We start from the raw sequence: 18,684 nt of genomic DNA, 5'->3' as shown, positions 1-18,684 counted from the left end.
CAGGTAGAGATTCAGACTGGCCAGACAGCTGCAAAGGGTCTTAGGAACGAAAGATTGGCAGATGTAGCAAGTGTTTTGGTTGTGCTCCCGGCCTAAGCAAAAAACACAGCAGTTGTGCATGTCTTTATGGGGTATCTGGCACCAGCATTTTCCCTTTTTTGCTGACATCGACTAAGGATTCCTACAACAAACCAAGCTTTAGCAAGAAATTAAAGAAAACCCCAACATGGTGCTTAGCTTTTAGGCATCTTGCGGTGAAGGCGCAAAGCACACAATGTGGTCTGCAGCTGAAAAGTCTGAGGCTTGTGCATGCAGAGGTCACATTTAAGGTCCGTAGCTTATGGCCCCAAATGTGACATCCCATGCAGCAGCCAAGCTGAAGATTTTGTATAAGAGCAGGTGTTCAGGTCGCCTGAGGCAGGAAACCCCACACCAAGAATACTGCAACATAGGAATAGAAGGATATCATTTGTTTTTGCTTTGTGTTAACAAAAGCAATAGGTTATTGCAAAACAAAATAAACTGAATCCATAATTCTCTCACATTTTGAAGATAAGTACTTCTAAACACTAATCACACTTCTACTTAAATGATTCTGTCCAGAAAAAAATGAGCAATAAAAGCTATTAGCCTGTGAGCAGACAAGAGAAATTAGACCAGAGTCAGTCTTGTACTGCACTTGGCCCACCAGCCAGCAATTTTATAAAGCAAAGGGCAAAATGTACATGGACATCTGCTACAAAACAGAACACTTAAGTGTCAGCTTCTCATAGAGGTCTACATGTAGACTGAAAATCCAGAAACATTCAGCAGACTCCTGAAGAGACATGCACGAAAATACAAAAAGTACTGAAATACGCTAATAAGAGTTAAATGAAAGGAGGATGCAGGGTTTAGAATATCAAAGCAAAAAATACACAGAAAGGGAAGATGCACTTAAATGTGCAAGTATGTAGTAATAAAGGGACAGATGTGGAGATCTTGCATGTCAAAGTATGGGTGGCCCATTATAACAAAAGTACAGTTTTGTACCTACCATAAATGTAGATGTCCGATAGGCATGCATCTGCAGTCCTTACAAATGGGTTGTCCTGTCAGGCAACCCTTCGGTCGGCCGGATTCCAAAGTCTGGGTCTGGCCTCTGCTGGTGTCGCACTTCACCCGACTTCATAGCTGCAGTTCTTCGGGTATAAAGGCATCAGCCGACGCCATTTTCCTCAGTGTTTCTTGCCCCAGATGCCAGGTGCCCTCTAGGAAGGCTAAATTTGGATAAATGCAAATGGTTCCAAATAGTAGAGAGCAAACAAAAAATAAGCATGTATGTACATATATACAAACAAATACACCATAATAGATTCCCCCAGCTAGCTACAAGATGGGAAAATACCCTAGGAGTACCACAGAGGGGAAGGAGGGTGGGTAATCCTGACTGCAGATGCATGCCTATCGGACATCTACATTTATGGTAGGTACAAAACTGTACTATGTCCTTCAAGGATGCATCTGCAGTCCTTACAAATGGGTAGAATACCATAGCCAAACTGGGGGAGGAGGAGAAATAAGATTATGGTGTAGTTAAGATCCCTTGCAAAACAGCAGTGGCAAAACCTGCTCGGGATCTGGAGTATAAAGGTAAATTATAATGCTTGGCAAATGTATGCACGGAGCTCCAAGTAGCAGCCTCTAAAATGTCTTTGGTAGCCACACCTTGTAAAAAAGCTGTGGTAGTGGCTGTAGCCCTTGTAGAGTGAGGCCTGATGTTTTCTGGAGTTTTCTTCCCATGGTAGGAGTAACAAAATCTAATGCAATTTCCTATCCACTTAGAGATTGTCTGTTTTGAAATTGCTTTTCCTTCCATTCCTGTTGCATATGCTACCAGTAGCTGGTCAGTTTTTCTGTTGCTCTTGGTCCTGTCCAGGTAGTAACGTAATTGTCTATGTACATCCAAGGTATGCAACAGTCTTTCTCCCCTGTTCTGTGGGTTGGGGAAGAATGTAGGTAGGTGTATAGCTTGATTTAAAGATACCCTGGAGAGCACCTTTGGCATAAAAGTAGGATTAGTTCTCATGGACACTATCTTGATGGAAGATCAGGAAGGGCTGTACTGCCATTAATGCCTGTAGCTCAGATACCCTTCTTGCTGAAGTGATTGCAAGCAGGAAAGCAGTTTTCCATGATAAGTATTGTAATTCTGCTGTTGCTGGTTCGAAAGGAGGTAGTGTCAATTTTTCTAGCACAAAGTTCAAGTCCCATGCTGGCAATGGTGGCTTCATAGGTGGTTTTACATTTTTAATTCCTCTCAAACTGCCTGAGCAGAGGATGTGAGAAGACTGGAGGATCCAAGTTGTATTCTGCTGAAATGGCTGATGCATGAATCTTAATGGAAGAATAGGACAGGCCGTTGTGGAAGAGCTCTGCCAAGTATTCCAGGATGTTAGCTATGTTTACCAGTGACACATTCTCTCCTTTTGCTGTACTCCAAGTGAGATATATTTTCCATTTTGCTGAATAATTTTTTCTTGTTGAGGGTCTGCGAGCCTCCAAGATAATGTCTTTAACCCTTTGAGATAAATCTGGGTTATTTGGTCTTATGTAATGTTCCAGGCAGCCAGCTGCAGTGTTTTCAGGTTTGGATGCAGGGTTTTGAAATTGTTCTGTGTTAACAGCAAGGGAGCTAGGGGCAGAGGCCATATTTGTTCCCGAGACATACTCCTCAGTAATGGGTACCAATGTTGCCTTGGCCAGTCTGGAGCTATCAGGATGATCCTTGGACGGTCTTCTTTGATCTTCAATAGCACCTTGTGCATCAAAGGAAGAGGTGGGAATGCATATGCTGTCAGGTTTTTCCAACTGAAAGATAGGGAGTCCACTTTTCAAGCAAGTGGGTGGTATGTCCTTGTGCAGAATTTTTTCAGTTGGTGATTGTGTGGGGATGCAAATAAGTCTATTTCTGGTAGTCCCCATTTCCTTGCAATGGTTTTGAAGATGTCCGGATGCAGCATCCATTCGTGGGCATCCGTGGTAGTTCTGCTTAGGATGTCTGCTAGTATATTTTCTTTTCCTGGCACAAAAATTGCTTGTAACTGAATGTTGAAGCTCAGTGCCACATTCCAGAGGTCCACTGCCATCCGGCATAGAGGGTATGAATGTGTGCCTAGAGTCTGAAAAATCCTGGCCCTGCCATTGAAATTGTTCCCTCATAGCATGCAAGGTTTCCCCAAAAGAAAATTCCTCAGGCGGAGAGGCAGAAGGAATGGACTCTTCTGCATCAGAGTCCTCATAAGGAGAAAAAGGGGCCTCTGGAGGGTTTGAATTATCCGATTCATCAGAGGAACCATCTGAAGAAACTGGCTCAGGGGGCTCTACTCTAGTCCTCTTCTCTGGAGGTGGGTGAGAGGCCCTGTCTGGATGTGGTTGGGATCCCCGGATCAAAGAAATGAGATCCTCTGCTAGACTAAGCATTTGTGAACTAGAACTGGGCCTGTGAGAGGGGGTCTTAGCAGGCACAGTTTTGGTAGTTTTTGCTGCTTTAAGCCCTGGCAAAGGCCTTAATCGACATGGATGCAGGAGGCCTAGCAGCTCCACGTGCAGGGGTAGAAATATCCAAAGGAATAGTATCTGATAAATCCTGTGAACCTGCAGGAGCAGGTGGGATTTCAGTAGCAGATTCAGCCAAGCCGGATGAGGCCTCGGTAAGTGGCAAGCTTTCGGCCGAAGGAAGAACCGTGGACTCTGTTTCAGCCGAAACAGAGACACTTGCGGTTGGCTTAACCGCGGTTTCGGCCGAAACCACGGACGGCGAGTGTCGGTCCTTTTTCTTGCGTTTTTTAGAAATTTGCGTAGTCGGAGTATCTGACGGCATAATGTAAGCAAAAGCGGAGCCGAAAAACTCTTCAGCAAATTCAGACCGACGTCTAAGCGTTCGTCGGTTGAAAGAAGCACAGGCTAGACAAGCTGCTACATTGTGGTCTGGGCCTAAGCAAGGTAAGCAGTAAGAGTGGAAATCTTTAGGAGGTATTTGTTTCCCACAATTTAAACAGTTATTCACTTTTTCTGACATCGGCTGAGGCAAGAAAGAGTCCCCAACGGGGTACTTAGCTTTTTAGAAGTCTTTGGTACTTGTAGTAGTAATCTCTGGTTCTGACCGACCGGCACTTGCAAACAGCTTCTGCTTTGGGCGCCACGCGGCAAGAAAGACTGAGGAAAATGGCGTCGGCTGATGCCTTTATACCCGAAGAACTGCAGCTATGACGTCGGGTGAAGTGCGACACCAGCCGAGGCCAGACCCAGACTTTGGAATCCGGCCGACCGAAGGGCTGCCTGACGACAGGACAACCCATTTGTAAGGACTGCAGATGCATCCTTGAAGGACATCAGGATGGTGGAAAAACTGGAAAGCCATTTAAACTTTGCAACCCACAGCAAAGTCAACAACCAGTTTAGTAAGGAACCAGGCTCAGACAGCAAAAAGTAAATATCAAGTACATCCATGCACATGCTCAACAGATATCACACTTGGTTGAAAAAAAGCATTTGCACTGGGTGAAAGAAATCTAATTACAGGTCAGAGAATGAAATGGCAGCTCTACTACATACAAGGATAATAACGGTAAACTTACCTGGAGGATTTAAACAATCCCCACAAAGGAAAACTAATAACTAATGGAACCATATAAAACTGTATGGTGGCACCAGATGCAAAGCATTGAACTTGTGCCAGTTTTGCAAACCTAGTCCTACTTAATTATATAGCAAGTACCAAAGTACAAGTGATCTACCACTGACAACTTACCTTTTCAGATCCATTGATGATAAAATAACCACCAGGATCAAGGGGGCATTCGTTCAGCTCACAAAGGTCACGATCAGTCAAGCCATTTAGTAAACAGTAAGTGGAACGCAGCATAATAGGAATTTTTCCTATAAAGGTTTTTTGATGTTGTGTCAGAAGTTGCTCTTCTCCTTCTTTCGTAACAGTCTTTGTAATATCTACATACAAAGGAGCAGAATATCTGCAAAATGATACAAAACTGGTTTAAAAGTTGCTTGATGTTCACTTAAGACATTAGCTACATTCACAGAAAACAATATGAAATCAAGTTAAGTAATGAACACTTTCATTACATACACAAGAATCTGAGAAAGTACAGTTTTGTACCTACCATAAACATAGATGTTAGAGTGCTCATACAGCTGCAGTCATAACAGATGGGTTACCCTGCCGTCAGGTGGGTCCTCGGTCGGCCGAATTCCAAAGTCTAGGTCCGGCGTCTGTTGTCGTCACTTCTTCCCTGACGTCAGCGCAGCAGGGGTATAAAAGAGGCAGCCAACGCCATTGTCTTCAGTTTTTCTTGCCTCAGATGTCAGGTGCCCCCAGAAGGAAGGCAAACAATGTTATGCAAAAATGCAATGTTGATAAATCAAAAACAGTAGTTGCAAGCAAATACACCATAAAAGAATACCCCAAAAAAGGTTATACGAAAGGTGTTTGTCATAAGGCCTGTCCTAAGAGGGGAAGGAGGGAGGGAAACCTGGACTGCAGCTGTATGAGCACTCTAACATCTACATTTATGGTAGGTACAAAACTGTACTATGTTCATCGTGCATATAGCTGCAGTCATAACAGATGGGTAGAATCCCAAAGCTAAGTAAGGGTGATAGGCACTAAGTGGAACTAGGAGGGGCTAGGATGCCCTGCAGAACTGCTGTGGCAAAGCCCGCTCTAGATTTAGAGTATAGTGGGAGGTGATAGTGCTTGGAGAAAGTGTGCACTGAACTCCAGGTGGTTGCTTCCAAAATATCCTTGGTAGGGACCCACCACCCTGAGGAAGGCTGCAGAGGTAGCTGTGGCTCTGGTGGAGTGGGATCCAATGCATGCAGGCACAGTTTTTCCAGGAAATGAGTAACAAAAGCGTATGCAGTGGGCTATCCATTTTGAAATTGCCTGTTTGGAAATAGCCTTTCCTTGAGCACCTGCAGCATAGGACACAGTTGCTCAGATTTCCTGAATGGCTTTGTCCTGTCCAAATAACGAAGTTGTCTGTGAATGTCCAAGGAATGTAGTAGTCTTTCCCCTTTGTTTTATGGATTAGGATAAAAAGTAGTTAAGTGGATAGTCTGATTCAAAGCCACCCTGGATACTACCTTTGGCATAAAGGGAGGGTTGGTTCGTAAGGAAACTCTGTCCTGATGGAAAATTATGAATGGTTGCACAGCCATGAGGGCCTGTAGCTCCGAAACCCTGTAAGCTGAGGTGATAGCCAGAAGAAAGGCTGTTCTCCATAAGTACTGTAACTGACGAAGAAGCTGGCTCAAAGGGAGGAAGGGTCAGCTTTTCCAATACGAAGTTGAGGTCCCAAGCAGGATCTGGTAGTTTCCTTGGGGATTTTATATTCTTTGCCCCTCTGAGGAACTGCCTTAAGAGGATGAGAGAATAAAGGAGGATCTGTGTTGTATTGTGCAGAAATGGCTGAAGCGTGGATCTTGATGGAGAAGGAAAGTCCATGGTTTAACATTTCAGCTAGGTACTATCTGAGGTATATTTATTACCCAAGGATTCTGTCCCTTCTTTTGATTCCAGGCACAAAATCGTTTCCATTTGGCGGAATAGGCCTTTCTAGTAGAAGGACTTCTGGCCTCCAAGATGACATCCTGCACCTCCTTGGAGAGGAGAAACTGTTGGGAAATCAAGGAATTCTCCATGCAGCTAGATTTAGAGTTTTGAGGTGGCTGTGAAGAGTTTGGTAGTTGTGCTGGGACAAGAGAAGAGGGACTAGAGGTAGGATCCATGGTGGGGAATGAGTCAGGCTCTTCAGGAGTGGATACCAGTGTTGCCTTGGCCAGTCTGGAGCAATAAGAATCATTTTCGGCCTCTCTGCTCTGGCTTTTAATAGAACTTTGGGCAGCAGAGGAAGAGGCGGGAAGGCATAGATGGCCAATGTTGTCCAATTGAAGGAAATTGCGTCCACTTTCCAGGCCTGTAGGTGATAGGTCCTTGAACAAAATTTTTTCAAAAAATTTGAAATTTTGAGGATGCAACTTCCATTCGTGTGGATCTGTCATATTTCTGCTTAGGTTGTCTGAGTGTGTTTTCCTTCTGTGGCAGGAATTGTGCCTGTAATTGAATTCAATTCCAGTGCTGTGTTCCAAAGGGTCATGGCTTGCCTGCACAGAGGGTATGAATGAGTTCCCCCCTGTTTGTTGTACCACATCACTGTGGTGTTGTCTGTCCTTATCAATAGCTGGCCTGGATGCAGTAGGTCTTTGAAGGTCATAATAGCCTTTTGCACGGCTAGCATTTCCTTTTGGCTGATGTGAAGGGGCTTCTCTTTTCGTGCCCATTTTCGCTGAATGCACTGATCTGTCATGTGTGCTCCCCAGGCATAGTCTGAGGTGTCTATTGTGACTTGAGTTGCTTGAGGTACCCAGAAAGGAAGACCTGTGTTTTTTGGCAAGCTTGAGCCCACCACATAAATTCCTTTTGAAGGCATGGAATGAGTGGTATAATTGCTTCCAAGCTGTGGCTGTGTTGAGACCACAAGTTTTTTTAGGTACCATTGAAGTTTCCTCATATGCAGCTTTGCACATGGGATTAGTAGGATGCAAGATGCCATGAATCCCAGAGCCTGCAGGACTTTCCTTGCAGTTAGCCTGGTGTAAGTTGACATTTTTCTGAAGTATTGCGACAGTTGCCCTTGCTTGTCTGGCGTGAGGTAGGCCATCTGGGTGGTTGTATCCAAGCTGGCACCCATGAAAATTATTTGTTGAGAGGGTATTAGTTTTGATTTCTTTTTATTGACTATGTATCCCAGGAAGTTCAGTTTTATTACAAACGCCAGGTGCTGCAGTAGTATGTCCTTGCTGTCCGCTTGGATCAGGCAGTCGTCCAGATATGGGTAGATTTGTATCCCTTGTAGTTTGCAGAAGGAGATTACTGATGCCAGGCATTTCGTAAACACTCTGGGCGCAGTAGATAAGCCAAAGGGAATGCAGAGAATTGGTAATGGGTTGAACCTGCAAGAAATCTGAGGTATCTTCTGCAATCTTGTCTGATAGGGACATGCAGGTATGCCTCCTTGAGGTCCAATGTTACCAGCCAAGACTCCTTGCCCAGCATGGGAAGAAGCTGCTGTAATGTGAGCATCTTGAATTTTGGCACCTGTAGATGTGTTTAGTATGGATAGGTCTAAGATAGGTCTCCAATCTTTTTCTTTCCTTGGTATCAGGAATAGTCTGGAATAAAACCCTTCACCTTGTTCTTTTGCAGGTACCTCTTGAATTGTTTTAGTGTCCATGAGAGCTGAAAATTGTTTTTGCGCCTCTGCCCTTTGATTTTTGGAAGGGTGTAAAAGTGGAATATGTAGCCTCTGTCTATAATGTCCAGAATCCATTTGTCTTTTGTAACAATATGCCAATTTTTTGAGAAGGTCAGTTTTCCGCCCAAAAGTGCTGCCATTAAAGCTTTGCTTGGCAGATGTAGGGGGAAGTCATTGTGTCTGTTTTCTAAAAGACTGATCTATCTTCTCCACCTCTTGGGGCTGGTGCTTGCCACTGTCTGGCTCTGAAAGATCCTTGAGGTTGCCCTCTACCCCTTGAATGCCTGTATCTGCCCCTTTGAGGTCTGTCCGTGGCTGGAAAGGACCAATTTTTTGAAGGACAGTTTCTGCTGAAACGTGGAGGCTGTACCTGCAGGAAATCTTTGACCGTTTGCATTGATTTCGCTTTTTCCTCCATTTTCTTTAGTACCGCCTCTGCTTTAACACCAAACAATACATCTTTTTGAAGAGGTGCATCTAATAATTTAGCTCTGACATGATCTGGTAAGGTTTGCTCTTTGAGCCAAGCATGCCTACATATAACAGACCCCTTAACAGCAGCTCTACATGAGGCCTCTAAAGCATCAAAACCACACTGCAAGGTATGTTTACCCACTTGCTCTGCACCATGCAACAAATCCTGCAACTCTTAACTCTGGTTGTTCTGGTTGTGTAATCTTGCTTTTCAGCTGAGATATCAAAAACTGTTGATACTTTAACATATGGAACTGACAGTTTAATGCCCTCATGGTTAAAGTGGCCGAGGTGTACACCTTTTTCCCCCACCTTTCTAAAGATCTTGAGTCTCTCTGAAGGCAATGGATTTTTAGCAGTAGAGGCCTTAATTCCCTTGGGACCCTGTGAAATAGTTTCTGGGTCAGCAGTATGGCTTTTACATAGGAACTGGTGAGAATCAGGAACCTGGTAATACCAGTCTGGTTTAACAGGAGCTGGAGGCAAAGAATCAGGATTAAGGCTGGCTTCTGTGTACACATCATCCAATATATCTAAAACAGGAGGGATAGCCAGAGGCCTATGCTGGGGGAGCAGAAGAAATTCCCTGAGCCTTTTCTTGGAATCTGAGTAATCTTGGCCTTCCCAGTGAAAGTGTTCCCTCAAAGTATGCAGGTTTTCCCCAAAAGAGAAGTCCTCAAGAGGGGAGACCGAGGGAATAGGCTCCTCTGCATCAGAGTCTTCGAATGGAGAATAGGCACAATAATGGTCCTCAGATAGTTCTAAGGTAATAGAAGCTTGATCTGAGGAAGGGTAATCTTCCTCTAATCTGGGCTTTTAGTCAGGGGGGGTTGAGAACCCCTGATAAGAGTAATCAAATCCTCAGCCAGTTTAAGCATCTGTTTTTTAGGCATGGTGCCTTGAGAGGGTGTCTGAGGAACCTGTTTTTTGGTTTTCATGGTTGTTTTAATTTAGTGAAGGCTTTAATAGAGAAGGAGGAAGGCCTGAAGACCCCTTGAGAAATGGCAGGCCTGTCTAAACTCTGAGTTTCCCCAAGAGTGGCGTCGGTATCTGTAGTAGGAATGGGGGCAGAGGAGCCTGCGACCTCTGGTACTGAAGACACCGGTAATGCATTGTCATCGGTACTCAGGGGCTGCGTAGGCGCCTCGCTGAGTACCGGAGAACTGGTAGTCTGCCTTAGCGTATCAAGTAGGTGGTGCGGACCTCGTATGTCAGTCCTTATCTTTGCGTTTTTTGCTGAAAACTGGAGTCGGAGTATCAGACGACATAATAATTAAATTTTTTGCCAAAAAAGTGAAGGGCGAACTCCGCCCGATGCTTAGTGCGTTTGTTGAATCTAGCACAAAAACAGCAGGCCGAGACATCATGGTCTGGGCCTAAGCAAGGTATACAGTAAGAGTGGAAATCCTTATGCGGTATTTGCTTCCCACATGAAATGCAATTATTAACTGTCTGACATCGGTCTGAGGCAAGAAAAGTTTCCACAACGGGGTACTTAGCTTTCAAGAAGACTTCGGCTGAAATACTCTCGTAAATCTAAGGAGCTGGCCGACCGGCACTTGCGAACTGCTTCTGCTTCGGGCACCGCGCTGCAAGAAAGACTGACGAAAATGGTGTCAGCTGCCTCTTATACCCCTGCCGCGCTGATGACAGGGAAGAAGCAACGACAACCGACGCCGGACCTAGACTTTGGAATTCGGCCGACCGAGGACCTGCCTGACGGCAGGATAACCCATCTGTTAGGACTGCAGCTGTATGCACAATGAACATCAGCTATATACAACACAGGTTCAGTTTTTCAGTCAAACGGCAAGTTAATTTCTGTACAAAAAAATGAGATTTTAACTAGATCCAGGGTCATACAGACCCAATACAATTTTGAAACATGGCTACAATGTGTATGACAAATCAAAAACACCGATGAGAATTAAGATCTAGATCAGTGCGGATTTATAGAAGGTAGACTAACACAGGACCATTACAATTTGAAAATTATGCACTGAATAGTATGCTAATTTTGGAAGCTAAAAAGCACTTAAGATGAGGAATTTATAAACAACTTTTGAGGCATACAGATTTCCACAAACATGGACATTTACGAAGACTTTTTGGGTAAATTTCAGTTGATGGCTAGCAAGTACATTTCCTGGATGCCAGCAAAGAAGAAATTGAAAATCTGAAACAAAATCAACCACAAAAGGTGAGGAGAAAAACACTGGCTTGGAAGAATCATGCAGGTGTTCAGCAAAAAAGCAATTCAAGCTCCAGCTTCGGTACAAATCATGTCTTCCAGTAATCTACAGATAAGTCAAATGCACTCAGAACGGATTAAAATACATAAAACACTACAGGAGCTTATAAACTCTAACAAAAGGTTGGAACAAATGGAAGCTTTAAAAAAATGTCTGCAAAAAGAGGTCAAAAAGAAAAGGTTGGCTGATGATTTAGTTCAAGAGATGTTTAAAAAAATGGTAGAATTAAAGGACATAGCACATAAGGAAAAAAATTATTTTCTGCTGTACCAGAGAAACCGTAAGGAACAGACTTAATTTTATGAAAGCACAAATAAGGAAATGGAATGTTATTCAACAGCAGGAGTTAATTGAAAGGGCACAGCATGTATATGCTCCAAACATGACCATGAGAGAGCATCCAAAACCTTAAGAGTTAAAGGTGCAATCCTACTAGCAGGAACTAAGGACTAAATGTTAGACATTGTGGAATGTGTGGAAAAATTACTTCTTACTGTACACCCAGCAAAAAAAAAAAAAAAACAGTAAATTTGTTCCAGTAATCAGGGAATGCAGAGAGACAGGTGTGATATTCAAGCTCCTACATCAAGCTATCAGAAGACTGCTCCTGGAGGATCAAAATCATTTTGATGCAGAATACGCTAAAGAGGAAATTCCTTTTCTGCACTGTAGTGCGATCTCTTGAGTTGGCATGTTTAAAGAGCAGGGGGTGTGAGGGTGCAGGGAGGGCTTGCCCCCCCCCCTTGCTTAAACTGTTCAGGTTGTTTTTTCTGGATTTTTTTTTACACTTTCGAACTTTTAAAAGTTCAGTCATATACAGTGTTAACCATATGACGTTCAAACTTTTAAAAGTTCGATTATGTAATATAGACTCATTCTAGTCGGCTCCTGTGCTTTAAGCTGTCAAACATTTTCCTTTGGAAAAATGGAAAAAGGTTCACTGGCAAAGTCTGAGCATTCTTATCAGACGAAACAGAGTCCCCTTCTGTTTCATAACTCCCTTTTTGTTGGGACAGACTTGTCTTCCCATTCTGCACTGTACAGAGATCTCCGATGAAACGTTCAGACTTTTAAAAGTTCAATCATATGGTGTCGATCACATATTCGAACATGACATATACCAGATTAGAACAACCAGGGGCAGTTGGCAATGAACCAGAGACTGGTATGGAGAACAGGAAGAAAAGCAGCAACTCAAATTAATGAATAAATGTGGGACTAATAGCATGAATGTCTTTTGTGAAACATGGCCGAACAAGAAAACCAGGAAATATTGGACTCTTGCAGGGGATAAGCATACTTCATGTCATTAATGTTTGCAAAAATGATAAGGAGAGGCGAGGAGGAAGGCAAAGTAAAATTTAACAGTATATTTAAAAACATGACATACTGCATGTTATACAGTAAATCATTTTCAGTTATTTCTGTAGGTTATAAGGATAAAGTAAACAGGTGCTCTTTTTCTTTTTGTTTAGTTTTAAGAAATGTAGGTACTGCAATGTAAAAAGACTGAGCAAAAGTATGTTTAAGATAACCGGTTGTAGTCTTGGGCTGTTGAGGAGGGACATGTAAAACTGTGCAGATCAGCACAACTGTTTTTTTCCTAGCCTTTCCATAATGGAATGGCTGGATTAAGGCCCTTGACTTGACCTAAAGCAATTTAGAAGTCAAAGCAAGTAAAACAGAATGAAGTTTTCCTTTAGCAAATAAGTGTTCATAGTGCAACACGAGAACCTTGCAGCTAAAAGCTAGCTGTACATCTGGTTCTCATGTTTCTATGGAGACAAGCTGTCAAGAGGACAATAAAACCCAAATACTTTTTCCCCCAATGGATAAGAGCTTTCTGAAAGCATGCAGACTGTTTTTTTAATATCTGGAAGAGTAATGAAACAGTCTATACTCGTTCCTTCGTATGGCTAACCTTATAGGTCAATTAAAGTCTGAGTGTAGTGGTCAATCTGGGACAATTGCTCCTATTAGGGGTGTTGAACCTCATTCGAAGAGTACATAGTTGTGCATTTGTATTAAGTTAATAGGTTATGCGGGTGTTCGTGTCTCTCACTAAACCCTCAAACAAAAAAAGTCTTGTAATATATGACCGATTCAAATGGAAATGACAAAACTGTACAAAGGCTCAACCAACCAAACATTAGCATATGCATGTTAACACAAGTTAAAACTAGACTAAAAAAAGCTGTTATGCACAACACCTGAACTACTTATAATTGCAAAACTTTCCATATCTTTGAGCATGAATGGTCTTCCAGTATATACAAACAGAAGAGTAGAGACCTACATTAAAAATGCCGACTGCAAATAGCTATACTACATGACATATTTGGAAAGAATTTGGCATGTGAATTTGATAGATTTCAGAATTTTTTTTATTGGATTTGAGACCGAGGAAAGGGGGAATACTTTTAATTGCTAGAGGAGCTCCAATAGTGATGGAGGGAAAAAGATAACAGCACATTTATAGGAGTAAGGGGCTACTGGCATTTATCTGTATTCCACCTAAACCTGCTACAGTGGAGCTTAAGAAAATCCTGGACGTAATCAGCTTTCAGCAGGGAAAAATACTAGTATGTGGGGATTAGAATGATTTGCAACAGTGAGGATACCTCTGGAAGGGGGGGGGGCGGGCTGAAAAAGAAAGTGCATAATTTTGACATTTTATGAATCTATTTGCTGTGGAAGACATGAATTGAGCTATCAGAGCTTGGGCAGAATATACACATTTCCCCAAGGTACAAAAACTGGGCTAGGCTAGATAAAAATTACATTTCACAGGAAAAGTTACATTTAGTTGAAAGCTTTGATACACATTCAATAACTACTTCAGATCACGTGCCAACAACCACAATACAAATACAGGGTAATTAAATAAAAATGAGATACGGTTTAACAGCTAGGTGGGAAAAAGCCAAATACAGAAATTAAGTAATGGGTAGTGGAAATTAACAGGAAAGATGATATCTTTAGAAAACATAGCTAGGGAGTAGGATAAAATAAATGTGGAGTTTAAAATATGACAGAAGTAAGAGATACGGTTAACTAACAAGAATCAACATGGCAGTCCCTCTAAATGAAGAATGGCAGAACAGGAATCTCAAAGAGGTGCAAAACAGAAGTTATGTACTCACCATAACGTTCCATCTGAGTAGATACTTCATTTGTCTGTAACCTGTGGGATTCGGATCAGACCTCGGATCCGACCGGCAGCTTTCCAAGCTTCAAGATCCGAGCTCCTAGCTCCTCCCCCTACCCATAATCCCATGCTACCAACCACATTACCTCAGATCAGTTATTTTGCCCTATAAACTAAAGACGGAGACAATTCTCCACAGGACAATATTTTACCGAGGTTCGGGGGATGGCAGGGGGGGTCAGTTGCAGACAAATGAAGTATCTACTCAGATGGAACATTATGGTGAGTACATAACTTCTATATCTGAAGTAGTTACTTCATTTGATCTGCAACCTGTGGGACAGAGTCCCTAGCTTACCTAAAAGCCCTGGGTGGTCCCTACGGAAGAATATTCCGAAGCACCGCGGAGCCAAAGGAAGCCCTACTTCTGGAGATCATGTCCAGCTTGTAATGAGAAATGAACGTATGGGAAGAGGACCAGGTAGCCGCTGAACAAATAGTCAACTGGAACTCTAGACCAAAACGCTGTTGAGGTAGCCACAGACCTGGTAGAATGTGCCCGAATGACAACCGGAGCTGGTCTCCCAATTGAAATGTATGCCTGTCTGATACATTGAGAAATCCAATTCGCTACTGTCACCTTAGAAATTGGTTTGCCCAAGGCTGATTTAGCATAAGAAACAAACTGGTCTGACTTGCGTAAATCTTTGGTCCTACGCAAGTAAAAACGCAGTTGCCTGTGTACATCCAATTTGTGCAATGTGTATTCACCTTTGGTTTGGAAGCTAGGAAAGAAAACAGGGAGGTTAATAGATTAATGTTAAATTCTGTGGCTACCTTGGGAAGAAAAGACGGATTAATCCTGAGGGCAACCCTATCTTTGTGAAAAATAAGGTATGGATACTTAATGCACAAGGCTTGTAGCTCTGATACCCGCTTGGCAGAGGTAATCGCTACCAAGAAGGCCGTCTTCCAAGATAAGAACTTTAAGGGCACAGAGGCCGCAGGTTCGAAAGGTGGTCCTGTTAATGCTTGTAATACCAGGGTAAGATCCCATGGAGGCATAGCCAGTTTAATGGGAGGCTTTAAGAGGAGCACGCCTTTTAGGAAGGCTTTGCATATTTTAGCTGAAGCCAAAGAACTTATGCCATCTCCCACATGATAATGGGAGATGGCTGCAAGTTGAACTTTAATGGTGGACGCACTAGCTCCCTGCTCAAAAAGGAGGGATAGAAAGTCCAGAATGGTGGGAATAGGAACCGTAAAGGGATCTAATTCCTTACCCTTTGCCCAGATGGAAAAACGTTTCCATTTACTGTTGAGTTTTCTGGTGGATGGCTTATGAGCTGCCACGAGAATAGCCTTGACTGGGGAAGAGATACCGGGAGTCCTTGACATTAACGGAACTGGATCAGCCAGGCTGTGAGCCGGAGCCTGACCAGGTTTGGAGTGTGGCATCTTGTCGGATGCGAGATTAGGTCTGGTTTGGGATCCAGAATCCAAGGGGGAGCCACACAGACTGCAGAAAAGGGAACCAGACTTGTCGAGGCCAGAATGGGGCAATGAGAATCACTTTGCTCCCCAACAGACAGGCTTTCTGGATGAATTTCATCATCAGAGGAAGAGGAGGATAAGCATAAAGACCGGGCGGCCAAGCATGAACCAAGGCGTCCCTGGGAGATTCCCCTTTGGGGGGAACTATCGCGAAGTACTCGCTGCATTTTGAGTTTAGGGGAGAGGCAAAAAGGTCGCAGCGAGGTTGACCCCATTTGTGGAATATCTGTTTCGCGACAGAGGGATTCAGAGACCACTCATAAGGGCTGAGAAACACCCAACTTACGCTGTCTGCTAATATGTTGGTCCGTCCCGGAATGTGCGTTGCTATCAGAAAGCGGATGGTGGAAATAGCCCATTCCCACACTCTCATGGCTTCTCGACACAGGGGGTAAGACCTGGTCCCTCCCAGTTTGTTTATGGACCAGACCACGGACAGGTTGTCCATCTGGATTGCAATAGTCCCCAGAGGTAGAAGGTGATGGAGAGCTTGTAACGCCAATAGCACTGCCCTCATCTCTAGGACACTGATATGCAGTGCAGTCTCTAGAGGAGTCCACGTTCCTTGGACTGACTTGCCTGCATAATGCCTGCCCCACCCGAGGCAGGAAGCGTCCGTGGTCAACGTGGCTTCGACTGGGGGAAATCACAAAGGGTCTCCCTTGAGTTCTTCTGCCTGTAGCCACCAAAGTAGGGAGTCCCTGCATGCCCTGCTCAGAGGAATCGGCATGTCCAAAGGATGGGTCAACAGAGACCATTGGACCTGGAGAGTCCACTGTAATATCCGCAGACGGGCATGGAGAGAAAGGCCGATTGCCGCAGACATAGATCCTAACGCCCTCAGGACTAAATCTGCTGGGGGGGTACAAACTGTTTATTCTGGTTGGTGTGAGAACCACTCTGGAGATTAGAGTATCCAACCTGGCCCCTATGAAATCTAGGGCTTGAGTTGGGCACAGGCAGGACTTCTTCAAATTGACCGAGATGCCCAATTGAGCAAACAGAGATAGGGCATAGTCTCTCGCTGTAACCAGAAGATGCTTGTTGGGGGCGGTGAGGAGCCAATTGTCCAGGTAAGGGAACACCTGAATGCCCTGGAGTCTCAGGTGGGCTGCTACCACTGCCATGACTTTGGTAAACACTCTGGGGGCTGAGGTTAGGCCAAATAGAACCCTGAACCGATAATGACTGGCTCCTAGCCGGAAGCGGAGAAATCTCCTGGACCGTCTGTCCATTAGTATATGGTAGTACGCATCCTTGAGATCCAACGAGCACATCCAGTCGTTCCTCCTGCAGAAGGGGGAGAATAGATTGGAGAGTGACCATCTGGAACTTTTCCTTTGGTATGAACAGGATCAGGGACGAAAGGTCTAGAATGGATCTGAGGTCCCCCGTTTTCTTTGGCACCAAGAAGAACCTGGAGTAATAACCCGATCCGGACTGATCTGGGGGGACGGGCTGGATGGCTCTTTTTCTTAGCAACTCTTGAAATTTCTTGAGTTGCGGACTCCCTTTGATGGGGTGGAACATCGGGGAGATGTTTAGGCTTGGGGGGGGGGGGTTGCAAGAACGGTATTGTGTAACCTCTGGATATTATCCAGAACACCCATCGATCGTTTGTAATGGACTCCCAGTTTGATAGGTGCTCCGACAGTCGCCCCCCCCCCCGACTGCCTCCAGAGAGGGACAGTCGGGCAAGCCTTCAGGGCTGTTGGGCGGGTCCCTCCGAGAAGGGTTCTCTAGACCCGAAGTTACGCAGGCCCCCTACGCATCTGGGCCGGCGTCCACCTTGTCCTCCTCTGCCTCTAGAGGCAGAGTTGTCCACAGCAGGATGGGATTGCCGAGATTTACGGAACCACAAGCTTCTTTTGCCCCCTCTGATTCCTAGAGAAGGATCTTTAGGGGTTCGAGAAGCAGACTCAGATGGCCGACAGCGTCTTCCCATCCTTCTCGCTTTGGACTAGCGTGTCGCGAACCGATGAGCCAAATAAGGCCGAACCATCGTAAGGGGCGTTCGCGAAGGATGCCTTGAAGGGATCCGTGAAGTCGCAAAGGCGGCGCCAGGAGTGCAGTCGCAAAACTACTCCCGCTCCGCTAGCCCTAGCGGCTCCTTCTGTGGCATGGGAAAGCCGCATAGATGTATTTGATATGGACTTTAGAGTGGCCATTCGGGTCTCAAAAACCTTTTTGTCTGGGACAGAGATGGACTCTGGAGGGGCTGCAGCGTATTCTTTAAGTCACACTGTAGCCTGATAGTGTGTGCCATGAAGTTCAGCAACCTTATAGCAAAGGTTGCTGAAGCAAACATCCACTTCCCAATACGGTCCAAAGCCCGGGACTCCTTGTCCGGCGGATGGACCGAAGAACTTTCCTGGGCAAGTTCTTTCTTAGTGGCAGCCGCCACCAACATAGCATCCACTGGCGTGCCTTTGGACCAAGAAGGTCCATCAGAGGGAGGGCTGAGGACCTTATCCGGGCGGCTAGGGATAGGCTCCACGGTGTCGGGCTCCTTCCAAGCCCTGGTGGTAATTAGGTCCACCAAGGGGTCAGCTGGGGGGACACCCAGGAGGTAGATGGGCTTGCCTCAAAGGCCTCCAGAAATACGGACTCGTCCAAGGAGGGCTTTTGGCCCGACCACCCCCCTCTTATACGCAACATCTCCATGATGTCTCCAAATGAGACATCTTCAGGGGGTGACTTTGGGGAACCCTCTGTATCCTCCAAATCCATATCCGTGGTAATGGACTCGGGGGAGTCCAGGTGCCTCCTTTTGCACTGGTGCTTCCGAGGCACCTCTTCGGCGGGGCTGTCCGAAGAGGGCTCGTCCACCGGTTGGTGTTCCTCCCTGGGAACTAACTGGAGGCTTTGGGCAGGTTGTCCCGATGGACGAATGAGCGAAGACAGACCCTGATGCAGTGGGGGCACGGGTGGATCCGAAGGC

General features: G+C 44.9%; 1 protein-coding gene across 1 annotated transcript in view; it reads right to left on the bottom strand.

Annotated features, from left to right (window-relative positions):
• The window catches only part of POLR2B (RNA polymerase II subunit B), a 1,548,892-nt gene that overhangs the window by 1,249,228 nt on the left and 280,980 nt on the right, over positions 1-18,684 (bottom strand). Inside the window, exon 5 of the mRNA XM_044059158.1 lies at positions 4,793-5,012. Coding sequence (XP_043915093.1) covers positions 4,793-5,012 — 220 coding nt within the window. The remainder of the gene's footprint in view (positions 1-4,792; positions 5,013-18,684) is intronic.

Source organism: Protopterus annectens, chromosome 17.part0, assembly GCF_019279795.1.
Source record: "Protopterus annectens isolate FY-2018-M chromosome 17.part0, PAN1.0, whole genome shotgun sequence".
Lineage (NCBI taxonomy): Eukaryota > Metazoa > Chordata > Ceratodontiformes > Protopteridae > Protopterus > Protopterus annectens.
This window is presented reverse-complemented; position numbering and strand designations above follow the sequence as displayed.